The sequence below is a fragment of the Podarcis muralis genome, chromosome 9 (genome assembly GCF_964188315.1).
Source record: "Podarcis muralis chromosome 9, rPodMur119.hap1.1, whole genome shotgun sequence".
Taxonomy (NCBI): domain Eukaryota; kingdom Metazoa; phylum Chordata; class Lepidosauria; order Squamata; family Lacertidae; genus Podarcis; species Podarcis muralis.
The window spans coordinates 66,435,656-66,460,528 of record NC_135663.1 but is presented as its reverse complement, the minus strand read 5'-3'; the positions used below and the strand labels follow the sequence as shown (position 1 = coordinate 66,460,528).

General features: G+C 44.4%; 1 protein-coding gene across 4 annotated transcripts in view; it reads left to right on the top strand.

Moving 5' to 3' along the window:
* Positions 1-23,019, top strand: part of RBPJ (recombination signal binding protein for immunoglobulin kappa J region) — a 46,509-nt gene extending 23,490 nt beyond the window's left edge. For all 4 annotated transcript variants that reach the window (XM_028743122.2, XM_028743123.2, XM_028743127.2 and 1 more), the window contains 8 exons: positions 2,048-2,213; positions 3,333-3,507; positions 11,667-11,804; positions 11,911-12,023; positions 12,782-12,922; positions 14,499-14,654; positions 15,114-15,217; positions 17,218-23,019. In XM_028743122.2, coding sequence (XP_028598955.2) covers positions 2,048-2,213; positions 3,333-3,507; positions 11,667-11,804; positions 11,911-12,023; positions 12,782-12,922; positions 14,499-14,654; positions 15,114-15,217; positions 17,218-17,533 — 1,309 coding nt within the window. In that variant the 3' untranslated portion in view covers positions 17,534-23,019. The remainder of the gene's footprint in view (positions 1-2,047; positions 2,214-3,332; positions 3,508-11,666; positions 11,805-11,910; positions 12,024-12,781; positions 12,923-14,498; positions 14,655-15,113; positions 15,218-17,217) is intronic.
* The last annotated feature ends 1,854 nt before the right edge of the window (positions 23,020-24,873 follow it).

The following is a 24,873-nucleotide window of genomic DNA, read 5'->3' as shown; positions in this document are numbered from 1 at the left end:
TGGAATGAATGGATCATAGAATCATAAGAATTGGAAAGGACATCAAATCTCATATTTTCCCTGCCAGTGCTAGAAAAGCACTACCACAGTATCCTGATAGGTGGTCATCCAGACTCTGCTTAAAACCCCCCAGTGAAAGAGAGTCTGCCCCCTTCCAAGGTAATATGGTTTTGGTGGGAGTGGGGATGTTAGAGAGAGGGAGGAGCGATCCACTTTTGACATTGGCCCTGTCCCCTATGGACCTGCTTCCCCTGACCGATTTTCTCCAAGAAAGTGCAGTTCTGGGGATGGCAAAGACTCCTCACTCCTGTCTTACATTTCTCTTTCTTCAATGGGAAATTTAAGTACATGTTTGATGTCTTCAATAGAAATCAGTCAGGCTTAGAAGCGTGCAATAAGCAGTAGTGCAGATACCTTTTATATTGTTATGGAGCCAAGACGGTGTTGCTCTGTAATTCCACAGTCGCCTCCTTTTGATTCTGAAAACAGAGTATCCAGGAATTTCAGTTTTCGTTTTAAAAATAGTGTGTTTCTTCATCCTAAAACTGTAGCGATTGCTCTTTGAAAAAGTATTATCACCATTATTTAAAGCATTTAGAGCTCTTCACCCAAAAGTGTCCCCAGAGTGGCTTATTTCCAGTCAATTAACATAAGACTATACAGTGGTGCCTCGCAAGACGAAATTAATTCGTTCCGCGAGTTTTGTCGTCTTGCGATTTTTTTCGTCTTGCGAAGCACGGTGTTGGGAAAGTTTTGGAAAAGCTTCAAAAATCACCAAAGTCTTTAAAAACCTCAAAAAAGGCTACCACACCGCGTTCTATGAGTTGCTCCTTGAAGTTAAGTCGCAACTGTATTAACGGTGTTAAGAAAAAGGAAACAAACTTGCAAGACGTTTCCGTCTTGCGAAGCAAGCCCATAGGGGAAATCGTCCTGCGAAGCAGCTCAAAAAACCCTTTCGTCTAGCAAGTTTTTTGTCTTGCGAGGCATTCGTCTTGCGAGGTACCACTGTATACTGTCAATAAAAAAACCAAACCCTTCCTTCAGGCTTACAATAATAATAAAAAAGACACACAAGGGAAAAGGGACAGGGAGAAAGTGGCCGGGGGAGTGGGGAATCAAACTCAGAACATTGATTCTTGAATAGTTATTCTTATAATGATCAGCTGGCACAGTATATTGGAAAATGTGAGAAATGCCTGGTAAATCCTTGCAAAGTAGGAATTGAGTTTTAGTGTCCTGCATAGTTAGTTCATTATGCCTAAGCAGGAGCAAAATAAAACTATGCACAGTTAGTAAATCTCTGCAAGTCATATCATTTATGTAGGTAACAGAACCCAGTTTCTCTCTCTCTCTTTCTATAATTTTTATTAAATTTACTGTTTTACAATTTATAATACTCATTTTGCATCCTTAAGATATCAGTGACTTCCCTTTTTCTCTTTCCATGGTTCATTTTACATATCATAAATTCCTGCATATTTTACAAAAACTATACCATTCAGTATTCCATTATTGCACCCATCAAAACTTATTTACACTGTTGAATTTATCTTAACGCTGCCAGCGTTTTCATCTGTACACAATTATTTCCCATATATTCAATAAACGTTTTCTGATCTTTTCTAAACGTATGTTCTTGTTCTCTTATTCTATATGTTAAGTCTGCAAGTTGTGCATATTCTGTCAACTTAAGTTGCCATTCTTCTTTGGTTGGTACCTCGCTCGTTTTCCATTTTTGGGCTAACAAAACACGGGCCACGGTAGTAGCATACATAAATAACCTTTTTTAACACCTAGGAATTTCTGTCTGAATTATCCCCAGCAGAAAGGACTCTGTTGTTGTTTTTTGGAAGGTACTTTTGACCATTTTTTTCAGTTCATTATGGATCATTTTCCAATACTCTTTTACACTTTTACAAGTGCACCACAGAATCCAGTTTCTCTTGCTTCAGATTTTGTTCAGAATTGTATGTATTTTGTACAGAATACACACAGCTTTAACCAAATGCATTGAGCTTGAACCCAACACTCTGTTTTTCATCTTCAGGTTCTTTTGCCCCCCTCCCTGTGTCTATCTTATGGGTAGTGGGTGGAAGAAAAAAAAAGAACAGATGGAACGGGATGGCTGCTCTGAACAAGAGTCTCAACCATGCGCCTTTATTGGGATAGGTAATAGTGACCAAGAAATGCAGCAGTTAAATCTGGAAGGAAAGGTAGGATGAGTACAAATCTGTATTTTATATGCTAGCTCACTGGTGTATTGAAGGCCTTCTGAGTCATTTTTCAGTATGTGTTTTATGGCAATAAACCAGCTTAAGAAGATAAAACATAGAATATGGCGCTTCTTCTTGGGAGTAAGTCATTGATAGGGCCACTCTTTACGTTCTCAGGAAAACGAGTAGATACTGACTGTGTACAAGAATTCATCCTATGTGTAAACTTGTTGTAAGGATTGCCTGAAGTAGGGGACACTAGCCTGTTTGGATCGGGGGCGGATTTCACAATTTGAACGTTTACAGACCTGATCTGTTTAAAATTAAGATTCCACATATGAGCATTTCTAATGCTATTAGCGCAAACAAAAATGCAGCCAAGCATGCTGTACTTGGGTCCATAAAAACTGGACGTCTCATAATTCAGTAGCCACACATCTGTGATGCTTGCTAAGGAAGTATACAGCTCCCTGAAGTGTTTGAAAAGCCTCGTAAGATTTTTAAAGCAGCATGCGTAGACCTTACGAAGATAGTTCATAATAATGTTGGTATATTTACGGCAACCTGGGATGCTGGGGAAATTGCTTACATCTCTAGATGTCAAGGGGGATTAATTGAAGTCTCTTGTAGTATCATAGTCCTAGCTTTTCTCTATGAAGAAGCATTTCACTCCCTGACCAACCAGAGGGGAAAAAAGGTTGAACAAGTTCTGTGCCTATAGGTAGTTAGTTGCCTGTTTCTTAGGGTTTGTTAATTGATTGCATTATAGTGAGATGCCTCAGTCCAGTATGAGTCTCGTCCATGCTTTCCTTTAATCATGGGTACCACAGCCCAGTTCTCTTACTGTTACTGCCCTGTTACTGCCACCTATATGTCCCATATGCTTCAAACAATCCCATAGAACATGATTGACCATTTCCTCCACTCCACAAACCTCGTGACATTTGGAGTCAGTCCTCACAGTCTTGTACAAGCCACTCAGAAGAGCACAAAGCCCGGTCAGAACTCTGAACAGATCAGCTAACAAATTGCCTTAGCACATAATGCTTTGAAGTCATAATTTGTCCTTCTGTTGCTAGTTAAAACTTCTAATGAATTGATTCCTGTTCTTATCCACAGAACTATTGCACAGCTAAAACCTTGTACATATCTGACTCCGACAAGCGAAAGCACTTCATGTTATCGGTAAAAATGTTCTATGGCAATAGCGATGATATTGGTGTGTTCCTCAGTAAACGAATCAAAGTAATTTCCAAACCATCTAAAAAGAAACAGTCACTGAAGAATGCGGATTGTAAGTATTGATTTTGCAAGCTGCTTTGTACAGTACGATGCCACCTTTATTTGTATGTCATAATTTTCAAACGAGAAAATGCCTTTAATTGTGCGTTGGGTGTGTATGTAGGAACAGCAGTGCTGCCATATGATAACGTGATCTAGCAATTTAGAAGGTGTCAGGGAACTGCCATCGGAAGGACAGGAGGTGCAAAGGCTCCCTCAGGTTGAAAGAGACGGAGCAGCTGAAGAGGGAACCAGTAGGGGGCGAGCAGGAACTTCCAGGGAAAGTGAGTCGGAGGGGTGGCTCAGAGACGTTTCCAGCGAAAACAGTGGAGAGGTCTCAGGACCTCCTATAGGGACACCCACGCCTCGCCGGAAACTGTCACGCAGAGAGTCCAGAAGACGTGTTTCCGTGAAAGAGCTTTTATGTTGGAAACGTTTCCGAAAGCAACCACTTTCGGATTCTACTAGCGATTGACGCAGCCATGCCGGAGGGGCTCCGTCACAGGCAGAGGTTTGAAAACCTGATCAAACTCTGAGGGACTTGCATTTTACGCACAAGCAGCTCATCATCCCACCACAGCAATCCGAAAGTCACTGAAAGCCAGCTTGTGCAAGCAGCGGCATCATGAGCGACCCAGCCGGAACCGGAGGAGCAGGAGCAGCTGGAGGAGGTCCAAGCCTGGAAGAAAGGTACAGGGCGTTGGAGATCCAGCTGGCCATGCAAACGGCGAGGCTTGAGGAGAGGAGGGCTCAGGATGCAGAAAAGGGAAAGGAGAAAACCACCTCGATAGCCAGAAAGGTGCCAGGATTGGTGCAGAAATTCGGGGGAGATCCCAGAAACTATCATGCCTTTAGAACTGAGATGCAATACGCTCTCAACCTGCAGTATGATGACTTCCCCGACGAGGAATCGCGAGTGGCTTTTGTAATTGGCCATCTCGAAGGGGGGGCGAAGGATTGGGTTCGACCCCTGATGGCAGTGAATAATGAGATACTAAAGGACACGAGGAAGTTTTTTCGTGCCATGGACCTGATGTTTTCCAGTGACATTGAGCAGGGGGTGGTACGAAGGCAGTTAATGGCTTGCAAACAGGGGAGCCGATCTGTCCGTGAGTACTGGACTGAGTTTACTATGCTGATTCATAAATTGGGGTGGGACCTATCAGCGGAACCCATCCAAATGCTTTTTGAAGAGGGGCTTTCTTCGGCCGTTAAAGATGAACTTTCCCGGGGGCCAAGGGCGGAGTCTATGGACCAGCTGACCAAATCCGCGCTGGCCATAGGAGCGCGCCAGGAAGCGAGAGCTTTGGAAAGGCGGGAAGGGAAAGGAGAACGTTGGAGGGAACTGCGCATTCCGGACATTCCAGAGCCACCTTTCCCGCCGGCAGAGCCGATGGAAGTTGGAACAGCGCGGGCGCGCGCAGTTTCAAATCCCAGTGAAGGGCGGAAGAAGGAGGGAAAGAGCGCCAAGAAATGTTATCTCTGCCAACAGCCAGGGCACTTTGCCAGAGTCTGCCCACAAAGAAAGGAATGGCAAGGGATGGCAGGAGCTGTGGGGGAAAGGGAGGAGGAAAACAAGGAGCAAGTAAAAGCCAACGCCTGGCTGCCACCGTCGGGGCACAGCAGCCAGGCCAAAGAGCAGTGAAAGTGCCCACGCCAGAACCACCCAGACCTGCTTTAGTGATAGAAGTGTCACTAGAGCTGCCAAATGGACACCCCCTACAGGTCAAGGCGCTTTTGGATTCAGGCAGCTCCTGTAATTTTATGAGTAAGGAGTTTGCAGCTGAGCACCAGATACAGACCATCCCTTTAAGTAATCCCTTGCAGGTGACCACGATTGATGGCAGAGAGCTGTTGGGAGGAGAAGTTAGCCAACAGACTGTCCCGATGATAATGAGGGTGGCAAGGCACACCGAACGGATAGCGTTTAATGTGGCCACCTTGGGAGGAGCTCCCATCATCTTGGGGATGAGCTGGCTGGCGCTACACGATCCGCTAGTGGGCTGGCATCAGAGGGTGGTCTCCTTTGGGTCAGCGCATTGCCTAGAACACTGCAAGCAGGGGAAGGTTCAGGGCGGAGACAGAGTCACCCTAGCCGGGATGGAAGTAATGGGCAGAGGGAAGGTGCCCCCGCAATACGCAGATCTGAGCAACGTATTCAGCGAAAGGGAAGCAGACAAACTGCCGCCGCATAGACCCTTTGACTGTCAAATCAACCTACTCCCTGGGGCCCAACTCCCAGTGGGCAAGCTGTACGCCATGTCCGACAGGGAGATGCAGGAGCTGAGGGAGTTCATTGACAAAAACCTGAAGCGAGGTTTCATCAGAGAGTCCCGAGCGGTGGGGGGCAGCCCAGTGTTTTTTGTGGACAAAAAAAACACAGATAAGCCGAGACTTGTGTGTGACTTCAGGGCCTTGAATGCAGTGTCGGAACCCCTGGCTTTCCCTATGCCCCGAATTGATGACATTTTGACCAGGGTAAGGAAGGGAAAGATTTTTACAAAGCTGGACCTGCGGGGGGCGTACAATCTGATACGCATAAGGAAGGGAGATGAATGGAAGACCACCATGTTCACCCCTTTGGGAGCCTTTGAATACCTCGTTATGCCCTTCGGTCTACAAGGAGGCTCCGCGTGCTTTCAAGCGTTTATTAACCACGTTCTGGGGCCTTTGCTCTACAAGAACTGTGTGGCCTTTTTAGACGACGTGTTGGTGTATTCGGAGGATGAGGAGCAGCATGTGAGGGACGTTCGAGAAGTGTTGGGCAGGCTGCAAGCCAACCAGCTGTGGGTGAAACTGGAGAAGTGCCAGTTTCATACCAAGGAGGTGGAATTCCTGGGGTACCGCTTGTCAGACAAGGGATTGGCCATGGATCCAGGCAAGGTCCAAGCGGTACTGGAATGGAAGACACCGAAGACCAAGAAGGATGTGCAAAGATTCTTGGGGTTTGGGAACTTTTATCGGAAGTTCATCAAGAACTTTGCCCACTTGACGGCGCCCATCACCGACTGCTTCAGCAGCAAGAAGAAATTTGTTTGGACGGCGGAGGCGGAGCGAGCATTTGAAGAACTGAAAAGGGCTTTCGCCTCGGAAGAACAACTTCTGCATGTGGATTTACGAAAACCCATGAGAGTGGAAACCGATGCGTCCGACCGGGCGGTAGGGGCGGTACTTCTTCAACCGGGGAGGAGTATGTCAGAGTGGAGACCGTGTGCCTTCTTCTCGCGGAAGCTGAATAAATCCGAGAGGAACTACACGGTGTATGACAGGGAACTACTTGCCATTCACGAAGCGTTCCGGAGGTGGAGACATTTATTAATTGGGGCGCAACACAAGGTGCAAGTGTGCACCGACCACAAGAATTTAGAGTATTGGAGAACAGCTCGAGTGCTCAACCAACGACAAGTGAGATGGGCACAGGAATTCTCTAAATTCAACTTTGAAATTTGTTATGTGCCAGGTCCAGAAAACGTCAGGGCGGACGCTCTCTCACGCAAACCAGAGTATTGGGAGGGGGAGGGGGCGATTGAAGAGAGACATGTCATCCCTGAGGACCGCTGGGTGTGTGGGGCGGCGCTGGTGGGGCAACGAGAACTGGTAGAGGAAACGGAAAATGATGAATATGCCCAGGATAAGCTCAGAGGACTCAGGGGGGAGGGCGAGAGCCCCGAAGGTTTTGAGGAAAGAAATGGGGCATTGTATTACAAAGGGGCACTGTATATACCCGAAGGTGAATTGAGGGGGAGAGTACTCAAGCAGTTGCACGATAGCCCCACGGCGGGACATTTTGGGCAACACAAGACCATGTGGTTGGTTACCAGGGAATTCTGGTGGCCCAAGGTGAGGGAAGATGTAAGGGAGTATGTAAGAGGGTGTGACCAATGTCAGCGAGCCAAAGGGGAAAGACGGGCGCCGGCAGGGTTATTAGAACCATTACCCACACCAGAACGGCCTTGGGAAGCGGTATCAATAGATTTTATGACGGATCTGCCGAAGTCCAAGGGGAAAACAGCCATCATGGTAGTAGTAGACCTGTTAACAAAGATGTGCCACTTTGTAGCATGCTCACATGCAGTCACAGCGGAAGAAACAGCGAAGTTGTTTGTAGAACACATCTTTAGGTTGCACGGGGCTCCCTTGAGGGTGATCTCGGACCGCGGCAAACAATTTACTTCCAGGTTCTGGAGGAAGCTCATGAGCTTGCTGCACGTGGAAGTCAATTTTTCAACGGCCCGGCACCCTGAAACCAACGGGCAGGCGGAAAGAGCAAATGGCATTCTTCAACAATATCTGAGGTGTTATGTCAATGACAGAGAGAACGATTGGGTCGAAAAGTTGGCGCTGGCAGAATTTGCCTACAATAATGCGGAGAATGTGTCCACAGGGATGAGCCCCTTTTTGGCTAATTACGGGTGTCACCCCAGGGCATTTCCAGGGGAGGGAGGGGAGAGATGGAGCGTTCCAGCGGCTGAACATTTTGTAGAAGAGATGGAAGCGATCCATCATCAGCTCCAGCTCAACTTAGAAAGGGCCAAGGCACAATATAAGAAGCAGGCAGACAAGAACAGAAGGGAAGGTGAAACCATAAGGGTGGGGAATCAAGTGTGGCTGTCAACCCAAGGGTTGCCGTTCAAAGGGGGTTGTAAGAAATTGAGGCCCAGAAGATTGGGACCCTTTGAGGTCATTCAGCAGGTCAACCCGGTGGCTTTCAAACTCCGGTTACCCAACCACATGAAATTGCACCCAGTGTTCCACAGGTCGTTACTGTCACCATACAGGGGGGGACGTGAAGGGGAGCACGTCAGGGAACCAGCCTTGGAAGAGAGGGAACGCAGCAACCATGTAGCGGAAATCCTCGATTCCAGGTGGAAGGGAAATCAGGTAGAGTATTTGGTGGCGTGGGAAGGGGAACCGGAGTCAGAAAACACCTGGGTGACTGCAGGGGAGGTCAATGACGAGGTTTTAACAGAAACGTTCCACCAAAGATTCCCTAGGAAACCACAGCCGGTAGAAAGGTTTAGGAGGGAGTACTTCGGCACCACCGACGAGGAACAGGAAATGGAAGGATTCACGGAGTCGGAGTTGGAAGAGGGAATAGACTCCGAAGACGAGGAGTATCGAGAGACGAGGGACAGTAGCAGGTGGAGGGAAGTGTTCGAAACTTCGGACGATGAGGAAGGTTCTTTCAGGGGTTTTACTTCCTCCCAGCCCGGAGGGGAGGAGACGGGAGGGGGTGAAGGGGGCCCTGGAGGGGAGGTGGATGTCAGGGAACTGCCATCGGAAGGACAGGAGGTGCAAAGGCTCCCTCAGGTTGAAAGAGACGGAGCAGCTGAAGAGGGAACCAGTAGGGGGCGAGCAGGAACTTCCAGGGAAAGTGAGTCGGAGGGGTGGCTCAGAGACGTTTCCAGCGAAAACAGTGGAGAGGTCTCAGGACCTCCTATAGGGACACCCACGCCTCGCCGGAAACTGTCACGCAGAGAGTCCAGAAGACGTGTTTCCGTGAAAGAGCTTTTATGTTGGAAACGTTTCCGAAAGCAACCACTTTCGGATTCTACTAGCGATTGACGCAGCCATGCCGGAGGGGCTCCGTCACAGGCAGAGGTTTGAAAACCTGATCAAACTCTGAGGGACTTGCATTTTACGCACAAGCAGCTCATCATCCCACCACAGCAGGTCATGAACCTTTATAACAAATACATCATAGAATTGTAGAGTTGGAAAGGACCCTGAGGACCCCCTGCAATGCAGGGATATGGAGCTGTCCCATATGAGGATCAAACTTGAAACCTTGGCATTATCAATACTATGGTCTAACTAATTGAACTATAAATAAGGTTTAAAAAAGTGGTTTAGAACACAGTGACACTTGTGTCCCAACTGAGCTATACACCTCAATCACACCCTTTAACTTTTGAAAGGGTGATTTCTTCAACTTGCCACTACAGTATTCTGGAACATGCAGTGCATCGTTTGCTGGGCAGAACCCAATTCAGACTATAGGGAGGGTCAAATATGAGAATGTTGCTCCACATAATATACTCCCTATGTATACAAAACTACATGGATAAGTTGGTAAGCTAGCTTCCATCCCACAAATACTCAAAGTACTTTATCTGTTTCCAAAAAAAATGGTTTACAGTCTTTGAAATTTTATAATGGAATGAACTTTTTAAAAAGCAAATTAAGAGACTCGGGACTTTCAAAGGGTGATAGCCAGTGCTGTGTGAGTGAATGACTGCTTGCATAACAGGTTTTCTTTTTCTGTCATTCCCATACCCCCGGTAGCCTTCCACATGCCCAGCCTTTGAGCAGATCACCTTGCCCTCAGGCAGACTGGCGATGGTGGGGGGGGGGATAGGGGAAATCCATTGGACCAGTGGTGTCCATTCCACTGGTGAATGCCTGGGTCCATCTGTTGACACCCATCTTTCTCAACAGACAATGGAGTGCACATCTGGGAATGAAGCCAAACCGCTGGAGAATCACAGCTACTGCTGTAGCTGCAGAAGCCAGTTAATTGTACAGTGGTAGCTCAGGTTACTCCTGCCAACCTAGCAGTTTGAAAGCACGTCAAAGTGCAAGTAGATAAATAGGTACCACTCCGGCGGGAAGGTAAATGGCGTTTCCGTGCACTGCTCTGGTTCGCCAGAATCGGCTTAGTCATGCTGGCCACATGACCCGGAAGCTGTATGCCGGCTCCCTCGGCCAATAAAACGAGATGAGCGCCGCAACCCCAGAGTCAGCCACGACTGGACCTAATGGTCAGGGGTCCCTTTGCCTTTACCTCAGGTTAAGTACTTAAGTCGTTCCGGAGGTCCGTTCTTAACCTGAAACTGTTCTTAACCTGAAGCACCACTTTAGCTAAAGGGGTCTCCTGCTGCCGCCGCGCTGCCAGAGCACAATTTCTGTTGTCATCCTGAAGCAAAGTTCTTAACCTGAAGCACTATTTCTGGGTTAGCGGAGTCTGTAACCTGAAGCATATGTAACCCAAGGTACCACTGTAATTGCTGCCTCCTGTGTTGCTTTTGCTGCATTAGCAGCACCAAAGTGACCTCTGGGGCACAAGCCTGGGCAGTGTGTGTGGAGATCCTGGGCTGCCCAGATGACAATACCCCCCCTCTTTGGCACCAGCTTGCCTGCAGGAGTTGCCAGGAGGCGGCATACAAAACACCACCCAACTATCTTAGGGACTCCATTCTGGATTTGTGTAGTGTTTACTCCTTAGCCTTTTCTTCTCCTGAAGATGTCCTGTAAGGCAGCATGTAATTTTACCTGTAGCGTTACATAATTACCGGGTGAAATATTCCCTGTAGGAAACCCTCTTAAGGGGTTTAAGTGCCAAGTGTGACACTTCATTTCACCCAGGGAGATGGATAGGGCGTTTCTATCTCATAGCTAATATTGCTGCCTTCCCTGCTATTCCCATAAAATGCAAGGCTGGAGCTCGTAACATTTGCAAATGATCAGATCTGTTATCCTACATCAAAAATTGCAGCCCAAGTGGGAAGTGCAGAAGTGTCAGTCACTTCCCTTCTGCTTCCCACTAAATGTAGTAACTTCTAAGCTAGTGCTCAGATGTGTTAGAATGGTGGCGTGGTGCAGAATATTGGCTATGTTGACCTCTATTTTGGTTGGTTCCAGACACTCTGAGAAAGCAGCTAGGCAAAGCTGCACACAAAGAAGCCGCTTGATTTTACAATTTTAGTATTTGGAGGAGGGGAAACAGTGCCAAGATTTGAAATAAGGCCTACAGAGGATGGTTGAAAGGGATACCTGGCATATTAATTTCAAACACTGGAATTAGAAGGAAATGCTTTGTTTTTGCTGCTTTGGAGAAAAACAGTCGGCTGCAGTTGGCTTGTGAATCTGTTACTATGGCCACATTTAAGGAATTTTAATTTTATATATGTTTAAAATGAAGCATGCATTCCAAATTTCTGAAGTAGGTTGCCATCAGGAATGTGCTTTCTTATATATACACATTCTCTGGATTTTAGCTTTGCAACTAAAAACTTAAGTACTTTTGGAAGAAATATGTAGCAATAGATTATTAGAGTTGCTGCCTAGCTTATTTTTGCATACATGGGCTTTTCATGCAAATCTTTATAGCTTAACAGTCTGTTCTAAAGACTGACATATTTAAATATCTGGCTTGTTGGTTTGTTTTTGCAGTGTGCATTGCATCGGGGACAAAAGTGGCACTATTCAATAGACTTCGGTCGCAAACAGTTAGCACGAGATACTTGCACGTGGAGGGAGGAAACTTCCATGCCAGCTCGCAACAGTGGGGAGCATTTTACATTCACCTCTGTAAGTAAAGCTTGCGATTGAAAACCCATACTTGTCTGTGCTGTGTGATTGCTTTTGGAATCTATTGATCTCCTTGCATACTAAGACCTTTTCTTTTCCTCTGCAGTGGATGATGATGAATCGGAAGGTGAAGAATTCACAGTTCGAGATGGCTACATTCATTATGGGCAGACGGTTAAACTTGTTTGTTCCGTCACTGGCATGGCACTCCCAAGACTGGTATATTTGTTTTTAATTTTTAGATCTAGTATTATATTTATATCCCACCTTACTTCCAAAGAAAGGTACACGGTTCTCCCTCTCTCCATTTTACCCTCTCAACAAAGCCCCAAGAAGTAGTTTAGGCTAAAACAGTGGCTGGTCACCCAGGGAGCTTCATGGTTGTGTAGGGATATGAATCCTGGTCTCGGATCCTGGGCCAACAAACTAACCACTACACCACACTGGATCTTTACTCCTTTGATGACGTGTGTGTGTGTGTGTGTGTGTGTGTGTATACACACACACACACACACACTTGTTAAAGAATAGAGAACTGAGAATATAGTTTTTAACTGATAATCAGTCTTTAAAAGCTACCAGGCTGGTTATGCATAGCTGTTAATGGTTGTAAACTATAGTATGTTTTGATATACATTTGGTTTTGTGCAAGCTATACCAATGTAGAACAGTATAAGGCACTGTTTCAAAGTCCAAATCCATATTGTCAATTTACTACAATATGCTTAGTGCTTAAATTAAAGTGCCTCCTGTAGTTTGCTAGGTTTGATGAACTATAGAAGCTTCATATGAACACGGATGATGTGTTTAACTGGCTCCTGATACTTGATGAATCCCTCCCACAGTTAGAATCCCTAAAGCACTCTTTTGATACCAAATATATTCACATACAAGTTCACTGCTGCCGCTTTTCAGTGCCCAGAAACAAGTTGCATTTTGATTCCAAGTGTGCCTTATGTGCACTGTTTTATCTACAGATAATTCGAAAAGTGGACAAACAGACGGCATTGCTAGATGCAGACGATCCAGTGTCACAGCTCCATAAGTGTGCGTTCTACCTTAAAGATACCGAACGAATGTACTTGTGCCTTTCCCAGGAGCGAATCATCCAATTTCAAGTGAGTTAGTTGACAAACGGGTAATATTACACGTCAACATAATCTCACACTGCAGCAGTGCCAATCCAAAGGAACAGAGTACACAAAGTTCCAGCTCCTGGTCTGGAGCTGTTGAAAGGAGCGGGGTGGCAGGGCTCAGCAATTCCTGGATCAGATTCGCTGCTAGCGGGAAAGATTGTACATAGCACTGCACACCTTTGTTGCAGATCAGACCTTTCCTTTGAGGTTTAGCTGAGGTTTCAGAAGCTTGCCTCGTCCTGCAAAGTATTTTAGAACTAGCTGTGGAGCTGCAAATTGATGCATAGCATGGCAGATGTTTGGAGCTTAGAGTGTGGTGGAGAGCTGCCTTGAAATGGATGCAACTACCGTATTTTTCACTCTATAAGACGCACCAGACCATAAGACGCACCTAGTTTTTAGAGGAGGAAAATATTCTGAATCCCAGAAGCCAGAACAGCAAACGATCCCTCTTGCTGTTCTGGCTTCTGAGATAGCCGCGCGAAGCCTCTTCAGGGCAGTGGGATGAAGGCTCCCCCTGCCCCGAAGAGGCTTCGCGCGGCTAAGTCAGAAGCTAGAACAGCAAGAGGGAGCACTGCGCAGCGATCCCTCTTGCTGTTCTGGCTTCTGGGATAGCTGCGCAGCCTGCATTCGCTCCATAAGATGCGCACACATTTCCCCTTACTTTTTAGGAGGGGAAAAGTGCGTCTTATAGAGCGAAAAATACTGCCCTGAAGAGGCTTCGCGCTGGGCACTTGAAGGGGGCGGGAAGAAGCAAAGGGCTGAGGAAAACTTTGCAGTAAGAAGCAAGGACCAAAGAGAAGGTGGATTTCTGTGGTGGGGTAACTGTGGCTCTACAAATGTTGCTGGACGACAACAGCCACCACCCCTGACCACTGAGCCATACTGGTTGCAGTGGCTGGAGTCCAGTAATATCTAGATGGCCAGAGACTTGCTATCTGCAGCCTCTGTATATCTGGCCTAATAAGGTCCAGCTCCGAGGGCCTTCTGGCAGTTCCTTCCCTGTGAGAAGTGAGGTTAGAGGCAGAAGGCCTTCTCAGTAGTGGCACCCGCCCTGTGGAATGCCCTCCCATCAAGGAAATAAACAACTATCTTCAGGACTTTTAGAAGACACCTGAAGGCAACTCTGTTTAGGGAAATTTTTTATGTTTGAATTTTATTTTTTTTAATATTCTGTTGGGAGCCGTCCAGAGTGGCTGGGGAAACCCAGCCAGATGGGCAGGGTATAAAGAATAAATTATTATTATTATTATTATTATTATTATTATTATTATTATTATTATTAACATGGTATTCATTATACTGAACTTAGGCTTCAGTATAGTGCAGTGCTAAGCAGCCTAATTTCAACATTTGGGAACTACAGTAGAGGAGGCTTCCCTGAGGATCCTAGCTTGCAAATTCTGCAAGTGAGCACAACTAGTTTGTGAATGATGCTTTTGCAACGGGGGGGGGGGGAGCCCCTCTCCCCAGATGTTTTACATTTGATTGATTCTCCGTTTTTGTTTTAACATGAAGCATTCTTGGACACCTGATTACTTCTCTGTTTTTTTAAAAGGCCACTCCATGTCCAAAAGAACCAAATAAAGAGATGATTAATGACGGAGCTTCATGGACAATCATTAGCACAGATAAAGCAGAGTACACCTTTTATGAGGGAATGGGACCTGTCCACGCTCCAGTAACACCTGTGCCTGTTGTAGAAAGTCTCCAGGTGAGTTGACGTCCCTGCGCTCATCGTGGGATTTAGTTCCCACCTGACATTAGCATGCTAAGTTCAAGAGCTGGCCTTCTGCGAGTGGTAGAACGGGAGTAGCTTCCAAATTATAACAACAGTGGTTCTGCTAGGGGCTGCACAGCGTCTTTTGCAAGTGCAAGACATCCCTTGGCTTGGGCTGTGGTGCTGCACTAAAAGCAGCGCTAGCAGAAAAGAAAGGTGGTTAGCAGAATTTGGTTGCCACCACTGGATATCGCCTGTAACCATTTTGCTACTTGCTTCTTTATTGCATTACTCTAACGAGTCTAATTGGTACTTCAGCTAACTTCCTCCTTGGTCTCAAAAACGTTGCCTTTTATTGCACACAGCTGCATTTTGTGCATTTCTCGAGTGATTTGTGCACTTCTCACAAGTATCTGATAAGTTTATATCTCATTTCCCCACCCCACCCCCTAGTTGAATGGAGGAGGGGATGTAGCAATGTTGGAACTTACTGGACAGAACTTCACTCCAAATTTACGCGTCTGGTTTGGAGATGTGGAAGCGGAAACAATGTACAGGTGCGGTATCACACTTACGATATTTCTTTTCACACATCAAGTTCAGAATGTGGTTTTGTTTTTGTTTTTTGTGGACTCTAAAGATAAGTCTGTCATCTGTTTAGGTACCGTAAGTGTGAGAGTTAATTAACCACTTAGCCTTGAATAATATATCAATTTTAAATTAACTTGCATATTACCAAAACTTCAATATAGGTGCCTGCTTTTGAAGTAAATTACAGTTTAGGAGGCCATCTTTGCAACATTCTTTTCCATTTCTCATTACAATAGCAAACAGGGAACCAAAAATGCTTTTATCTTTCATCATGCCACTTAAAATTTTGCCCAAAGCATCGTTTATCTGTTTGAAATACTTTTATACCGCCTTTTCTGGCAAAGTCCTTTCAAGGCTCTTAAAAAAGACAAGTTAGCTTCGTATTCATAGCAGGAATGGTGGTGTTCCCGATGATTTACATTGGTCCTCAGTGATCATCCTTTTCCATGTGTACTGGTAATCTGTGCTGCCATGCCAACACACCAAAGTTTTTCCAAAACTTAATTAATTAATTAATTAATTAAGTTAGTTGGGGGAAGGTACTTCCCCCAAACATCAGTTAAACAAACGGATACTTTCTGGACTCATAGGGCTTTGTTAGTGGTGAATAACTTTTCTTTGGAGAAGCATCCGTCAACTGTGTTGGAAACAACTGCCGGAATTTTTATTTTAAGGTGGGTTTTTTTGGGGGGGGGGGGTGACTCCAGTCCCCTGCTCCACAGTACAAGCAAAGCCAGAACAAATTAAGAAAAAAAAATTCTGCAATTTCTCTTACACAGAGTGAAATAGAAAAAGATTGGTTTTCTATGTATAATGTATGGTGATTGCAGAATCAAATTTTTCCTGTTGAGGAATTTTGATTGCCTGGGTTCAGAATTTTTTTATTATTTTTTTTACTTTGTATCCACAACTTTGCATAGTTCTTTCTTGGCGATAAATGTGTTTGTCAGCTAATGCGCTCTCTCTCGCTCTAACTCTCTTAATATTTATTTATAAATTTTTAAAGTGGCTGGGGAAACCCAGCCAGATGGGCGGGGTATAAATAATAAAATAACAATAATTATTACAAATTTAATACAAAACACACACTTCCCTATTAATATTCAGTTACCATTTGACTTGCCCTCCATGGTTTCCCCATAATTTCTGATGCCGTTGTGTATTTTGATTATTCTATGCCCTATCCTTTCTGCTTATTCTCAGGTGCATAGTTCCTGCTGTTTTTCATTCAAATCCCACTTACATTTTCACAAGTTCACAATCACTTTTTAAATACCGTATTTTTCGCTCTATAAGACACATTTTCCCCCTTCAAAAATTAAGGGGAAATGTGTGTGCATCTTATGGAGCGAATGCAGGCTCCTTGGCTTCAGCAATAGCAACGCGAAGCCTCCGAAGCGCAGAGGGAGAGCTCCCCCCGCACTCCGGAGGCTTCGCTTTGCTTTCGCTGAAGCCGCCTGAAGCCTCCGGAGCGCAGCGGGAACTCCCGCTGCCCTCCTGGGGCTTCAGGCAGCTATCCGCAAGCCTTCAGAGCGCAGCAGGAGTTCCCACCGTGCTCCGAAGGCTTGCGGATAGCCGTCTGAAGCCTGAAGAGCAAGAGGGGTCGGTGCGCACCGATCCCTCTTGCCTTCCTGGCTTCGCTTCGCTGGAGAGGCGCTGCACAGTTTTCCCTCTCTGCGCAGCGCCCCTTCAGCGAAGCGGGAGGAGAAATGGAAGGGGCTCCATTTCTCCTACTGCTTTACTGAAGGGGTGCTGAGCAGAGAGGGGGAGATTTTTTACCCCCCCCCCCCCCCCGTTCTCCCCCTCCTATGGTCCGGTGCATCCTATAGAGCGATAAATACGGTAATCTACAAAAGGTTTCCAGTCCTCCTTAAAGGCTGCCTCTCCTTGATCCCTACTTTCCATAGCTGAATTTGCCAGTTTGGCATATTCCGACAGCTAACGCCCTCTCTTGCCTCTTCCCTAGGTGTGCAGAGAGCATGCTGTGTGTCGTTCCTGACATTTCCGCATTCCGGGAAGGCTGGAGGTGGGTCCGCCAGCCGGTCCAAGTCCCAGTCACATTGGTGCGCAATGATGGCATAATCTACTCTACCAGCCTTACATTTACCTACACGCCAGAGCCAGGACCCCGACCCCACTGTAGTGCCGCTGGAGCAATCCTCAGAGCCAACTCCAGTCTCCTGGCATCTAACGAAACAAGCACAAACAGCGAGGGAAGCTACACAAACGTCAGCACAAATCCAACCAACGTCACATCATCCACGGCAACAGTAGTTTCCTAACCACTGCTCTTTTATGTGGAACTTCTAAAAAAAAAAACTTAAGTGCTTCGAACAATGAAACTGAACAACTTTTGTGGTTTCCCGGTGGGGTGGAAAAACCTCTTCACTGCTCTTTGAACTTCTTTCACCTACAAGTGCTGATCTCAGTAGAAGCCACAACTAAAAAATCGCGGGGAGGAAAGGCCCATTTCTATTCATACTCAAAATCTATTTTTAGTTGTCTCTCTTAAAAATGGGCTCGAAACTAAAAATAAATAAATAAAAGTGGCTGGGATACAAGTTGAACTCGAAAACATGGACATAACATAGTTTTTATGGACCAAGGAAACGCTTTAGTATAAAAGGTACATTTTCACCATACCTTTTTGTATCACAACATATAGTATGCTTTTGTTACCAAATAGTTTATATATTATTTTTTTTCCTCTGAGCGTTTGCTCTGAAGTATACTCAGGTTCCAAGCCTGACCATTCTTGTATAATCACCATACTCTTCCAGTTTTTAAAAAATATATATATTTTTGGTCTGTGGCTGGAACTTGCATTTTTTTAAACTGAAGTCTTGTGACTTTTTATGAACTGATTTTTTTTTTTCCACCAAGTAGAACCTTGTAAAGGCCAGCATATTTTTTTTAAGATGATATGAAGTTTGTGCAAAAGCTTTAAAAAAATGCCTCTGCCTTGCCTGCAATACATGCAATGTATGTTAACTTTAGAGCTCCTCTTTCCGCCATTGTGGACAGCTCTTTCTATGTGTTCCTTTGTTATGTATTTATAGTGTTGATTCATGAGGTTTTTTACATTACAAATGTGGCCTCGTGCAGTTTTTCTTAACTGCTCATGCTACTGGCATCTGTTGGTGTTTCGGAGAGTTCTTCCTTTCACGGTCAATACATGCATTCAGGTTGGCTTTTTTATTTTTTGCTAATCTTGTACATAATTTGCTATTAAGTGTAAGTTAAATGTGTGCGTGATTTTTTTTTTTTTAAGTGAACTGTTCCCAATAACTTCATTTGGCAGCATGTTTGTCTGTCTCGTTGGCATATGGCAACATCCCCCCCCCCCCTTGAAGCATTAGCCACAAACAGGATTGGTCGGTGCATCTCTTTCTTGTGAGTTGGGAGCCATCACAAACCAGCATGGCTATATCCTCAGACGTTAGGCCAACCTAATGAGCTTCTTCTTTTGTATGATACTACTTTCTTTGAGTGTGAAGTCATTGTACAGTTAAATGATAGTACTTAGAAATGGCTAAATGCGAAAGCACTGATACGGACTACACTTCTTCCTTTTCTCTGTTGCCAATAATCTACTGCAAGGTTCATATCTTTCCCCGATTGCACGTTAATGGAGGGCCAATTGACACCACTGCTTCCTTCTTCCAAAGTCCTTTACCAAAGCTTCTTGTGGAATGCTCCATAGGGACTTTTGTGACCAGGGCCAGGATCTTAAACGTCTGTTCATGTGTTGAAAGCAACAGGAGATGGAGTCCCACAGGGATCCTTGTCTTTGCTGAGATAGACTAACGTGGCTACCACTCTGGAAAGTGTGCATGTGCAGTATTTCTGCACCCTCAATAGGGAGGCAGCGGGTATCCCTTGCCGCCTGCATCGAACATGCCACATCAGAGCCTGTCCTAACCTTTAGGAGCAGCTTTTGAGAGGACCAGAAGTTGCTCAGGGAGCAGGGCACAAAAAGCCCCAGGCTTATATGGCCACAGGGTTTCCCCCTGCCATCATATGCCTGGGAATCCTTGCGATTGAGGTTTATTGGATGAAGGTTTGTTGGGCTGAGGTGGCGAAGAAGACCCAATACATAGTAGACCCAGTCACAAGCCTTTCTGCCCACGGCTTGGATTTCCAAGCCCCACTAGTGGGAGCGGAGAAGTGGTTGATCTTGAGTTGCACTAGTTGGATATTGGTGGTACTTAAATTTGGAAGTTGTCGTGTCTTATCTCTCTACCCCACCCACACTTTGATGGTTGAGTTGAAGCGATTTCTCTCTTGATTTGTTGCGTGCACAGAAGTACCTTTACACTTCCTAGGACATAGTCCTGGCGTGAATTTCTCATCCTCCCTCATACTGCATTCTTCCATAAACACAAGGGAAGTGTTTGGCTACACAAGTAAGCAATGTTAGTGACTTCCACATGGTCCTCAAGTTTAATCAGCACTGTTACTTATTTTGAGTAGATTTTTTTCCACACCAAGGCTGTAGCTTCTAAACCCATCCAGTTAAATCGGTGCCGCTCTCTTGAAATGCGCTGTATTGTCTTTTCATACTGTGTAACTTGCCCCCAACAACATTGTTGCGAGCCGCTGGTTCTTAATACTTAACCAGTTACTGCCTCTCCTCATCTCTCTCTCTCTCTCTTTTTAGTGACCAAGGGCAGGATTCACTGTGGCCTTATCTCTGGCTGTTTACTGGCATTTACTTGTAAGCCTGTATATGTTGTCTGTTCTTAATTTTCTCCCGGTTGTAACGTAGTGCAAATTGCTTCATGGTGTGTGCTGAAGAGGTATTGACTTACGCAGCGCTGTTCACTCATGGACTTCGGGCTTTTCGCTGAATGTTTTCGGGATCAACTAGTGCTAATGTCTGAGGTTTTCAGAAAAATCAAACTAATAATTGCATACACAGTTGATAACTGTTACAAGCTTATCAGCTTTCACAGTACCCCAGGTGTCGTCATTTTTGCATATAGCTGCATCTCATCCTTTTTAATATCTTTGCCCTGCGTTGCCCAAGTGGCATATATCCAATATTTGTATCTCTTAAGGAATTGAACTGAAGGAATTATATCTACTTTTTGCCTTTCTCTCTACACTACAGGATAGTGAGAGAGTGTTTTTTTGGGGGAGAGATAAATTCACTTTTAAGCAGTACCTTGTAACCTTAGGACACTTGGCTTTTGTAACCTTTTCTTTTTCTGGACTAGCTGTCCTGTTATCTTCAGGTAGGAAAATTGGTATATTGGAAATAGTCTTCCAGACTAAAATTAGAAATAAGCTTTCATTGCTCTGAGTAAGTTTTATTTTCTGAATCTCTTTAGCTGATGGATGGATCCTTATTTTTTCCACGAATGGGTTTGGCTGTTCAACTTCCATAACATAGTGAGCTAAATTTGCCTGCTAATGTGCAGTAGTTGGGGGAGGGGGGAGGAATGAAACTGTGGTCTACAAAATGCTTTCGGAATAAGGTCACTGGCCTAAACAGGGCTACCTCAGAATAACCAGTCAAAATGATCATAGCTGGCATAAGAGTGTTATGCTATAGCCTTTGAACCCTGTTTAGGGCCATGTTATATAATCACTTAGAATAGAGTTTTTCTGAGGCTGCACTTCTATAGGTGGAAGGGACTGTTTTGACTTTTAAATACCTTAAGTCCCTATAAAATCAGCTTATGGAGGGGAGAGGGTTCAGCCTTTTCCCATGCTCATACTAAATTTCTACATTCAAGGAGTTCTCTCCCTCTGTGGCAGCATTCAGACATGCAGTCCTTCCCTCTTGTAGTGGAACATCGCAGAAACAACTTTTATGGCTTGGTTTTCTAACCTGGTCCTTATTCTTGAATCATTGGGGAGGATAAGTAACCTTTGTGAGTTGATTCAGACCACTTTTTAAATTGCTTTCCGAACAATGTGAGAGAGCAAGCCGTATGCTCTGTTTTGTATGGAAAAAGCAGCTCAATGCTGAGTGCTGCTGTTACATGTTAGGTCACCGTTAAAGCTTCCGGAACATATTTTCTACAGGTCAGTCTCGAGGGGTTGTACAAGTCGTCTGCAAATCTCTCAATACATCTCTTAAGTAGAATGTGTTTGATGCACCTCTGACACTGGCGCAACCCGTTTCAGACCAAATAGCTTCATAGCGGCTTCCATTCTGAAACAAAACCCTTAACTTATGAATCATGGCATTTATTTTTTCTTTAGAAAACCGGTTTATGTGAGTGTAGAGCGTCTGTACTTTTCCTGTGCCAGGTGTTTTAACTTGTTTCCAAACACTGTAAATGTGGGATTGGGTGGCAGCTTGGCGTTAGAAGCAAAATTTGGGTTTCCCTAAACGCTTTCGGGACTGAAGTTTTTCTCTCTCTGTGGAAACTGCAGTACTGAGCAGCTGCTCCAACATCGTGAATGTGTGGTGTGTCCCCCCCCCCCCATATTCTGTTCTGTTTTGTGGAGCTTTATATGATACTCTTCTTACGTTGTATTGCGCTTTTGGAAATAGAGCATCACCACAAACAGGACATGCAGCATCCTGGAAGGAGAGAGATTTGGTCACAGCTCATGTCTACTTGGAAATCTGTTTATACACGTATGCATTTGGAAGTGAGTTGGGAGTTTCTTCTCGCTGTGAATGAAATTGGCATTTTGTGCACCCTTCCTTAGTCAAAACCCCTTAGTTAACCCTCTCCCAGCTGCCTACTGACATGCTCTGCAGCCAAACACTCCATGTGTCAAACTCCTCCATCCCTTGGCTGAAGGCATTGGTGCATTCCCCACAATGTTCTTTCAACGTTATGCATGGAATGTCAGAACTTCTCTGGTGCTTGTTTGTGGCTTTCTGCTAAGAAGCCATTTGTTCTGGCAGCAGTCTCTTGATGTTGGCTGCTGTTAAGAGTTTTTGTACAGCTGAGGACCAGATACATCAGTAGACAGGAAGAGCACAGTTTTCCCTAGACGGGGAATGCAGTCTTAAAGTAAACAGTTTGGGCTGCAAGCACGCATTAGTAGTAAAGCCCCTGTTGATAAGACTTCTGAGTAAGATTGCATATGATTGAGGGAATGGGGAATTCCCGAGACGAAACATTGGTTGCAGGCCTCTTGTGGTGATGTGTATCTGTATGTGTGTATGTATGTGCCCATTCAGTCCTCAAAAGGGTTTTATTTTGCAAACCGTGCACCTGTAAAACTTGGTAGCAATAAGATAGAAGGCTGATCAAGTCTTTGCTATACCTTTTGTAGGAAAACGAATCTGCTCAGATTTTATAATTCATCAGTTAAAGCCTGCAAATAATCAGCAGTTTCCAGGAATAAATAAAAGTGAAATGTATGCCACATCAAGTGTGTTGTCACATGTACAGAGTGTGTAATTAGCTCGTTCAATATTTGATTTTAAAACGTTTCACTCAACTGTGTCAAGATTAAATTTAATGTTCTGTTACTCTTCCTGTGACTAATTAATCAAAAAAAATGTATGACACTGAGATGATTGCAAACTTGTTAAAATTTGGGTGCGCTTCTGCACACAAGGGATTGGTTGACAGTGAAGTCATCTGTGTAACCAGAAGAGCAGAACATACCCATGCAAGAAGTCAACTCTGTGAGGAACTGCACTCTGGACTCCACTCAAACTGGATATGGAATCTCTTTTCATACAGCTTGTAAAAAATTGCAGAAGTTAGACAAGACTGTTTTTTTATTCAAATACTGTAAATATGAACTAGTTCACTTTTTGATATTATTTATTAAATAAGGAAAAAACGAACTGTTTAATTTCATTTAGCTAATTAAGTTGGCTTTAGATAGTTGAAACATAGGAAACTTGGGTTTAATTCTGGTTTGGGTTTAGATGGTAACTTTAAAAAAACAACAACTGCATTTGAAATTCTGGTTCGGATATAATGCAGAAAGGGAAATCAACCCCTTGGAATGTAATTTATGAAATGAATACAGTGGTACCTCGAGTTACAAACGCTTCAGGTTACAAACTCCGCTAACCTGGAAGAGTTACCTGGAATTGAGAACTTTGCCCCAGGATGAGAACAGAAATCGTGCGCCGGCGGCACAGCGGCAGCAAGAGGCCCCATTAGCAAAAGCACGCCTCTAGTTAAGAACAGTTTCAGGTTAAGAACAGACCTCCAGAACGAATTAAGTTCATTAACTAGAGGTATCACTGTACAATGATTAACCTGAAGGAACTATTTTTTTCTGAACATGTGGCTGGGATACAAACAGCTGTGTCTGCATACTGTGGGTGATTTTAAAACCCCAGAAACCTGTTCTGAAAAGGTTGGCTTTTTTTTTTTTTTTTTTTTAAGGGGGTCCATATTTGTAACTAAGGCAGCATGAAGATCTGGAATTAGAAGAGGAACTGTGGGACCTCTGGTGTTTTATACAGAATCACTTGGGTACATAATACAGAAATCTGTTGGTCTTGATCTTTTTACATGCAATTAATACTGCATTCCACTTTGCTCCCTGTCAGTCAGACTTGATTGCTTGAAGATGGAATTGAGCCATCAGCACCTGACACACACACGTTTTTTTCTAGGCATGCTTGCATAGTAGGAGTAAATGCACACTATTAGTTCATAGAGTTTAAAGCAGGGGTCAGCAAACTTTTTCAGCAGGGGTCCGGTCCACTGTCCCTCAGGCCTTGTGGGGGGCCGGACTATATTTTGAAAAGAAAAAAAATGAACAAATTCATATGCCCCACAAATAACCCAGAGATGCATTTTAAATAAAAGTACACATTCTACTGCTGTAAAAACACCAGGCAGGTCCCACAAATAACCCAGAGATGCATTTTAAATAAAGGGACACAATCTACTCATGTAAAAACACACTGATTCCCAGACCGTCTGTGGGCCGGATTTAGAAGGCGATTGGGCCGGATCCGGCCCCCGGGCCTTAGTTTGCCTACCTATGTTTTAAAGAGTATTTATTTATTTATTTGGTGTTTCAAATTAGAATTTGACAATCACACATCCAACATGAAAACAAGCTTCGATAGAATCTCCTGGGCTTGCCTCCTACCCTTTATGGGTCCTATTGTTAGTCATTTCCTCCTGCATCTTTTATACTAATCCAAATCTTTTACATCTCCATTATATCCAAAATTCACCATTAAACTGCAAGTGCTATTCCAATCCTAATAACAATTTGAACTGTTTACAATGGTTTTCAAGGTAAATTATAAAAATTCCCCCATTCCTTATTAAAATTTAATAAGAAGAATTAAAATTCTTCAAGTCATTTTTGCCATTTCGGCATAATCCATCAATTTAATCTGCCATTCTTCTCGGGTCGGGACTTTGTCTTCTTTATATCTCTGAGCCAATAACACCCACGCAGCTGTTGCCACACACATAAATAGTCTTTTCTGCTCCATTGTGATTTCGGCACCTAAAATTCCTAAAAGAAAGGCTTCAGGTGGTGTTTTTTTTAGAAACAGTTATTTTCAGCATTTTTAAAATAATAATAATAGAGTTTATAATTCAAATTCCATCTGCAAATGACAACTATCTTGCACCTTAGCCACTGCTGCTCAGAGGAACATTGGCCATTGCTAATACAGTGGTACCTCGGGTTAAGTACTTAATTCATTCCGGAGGTCCGT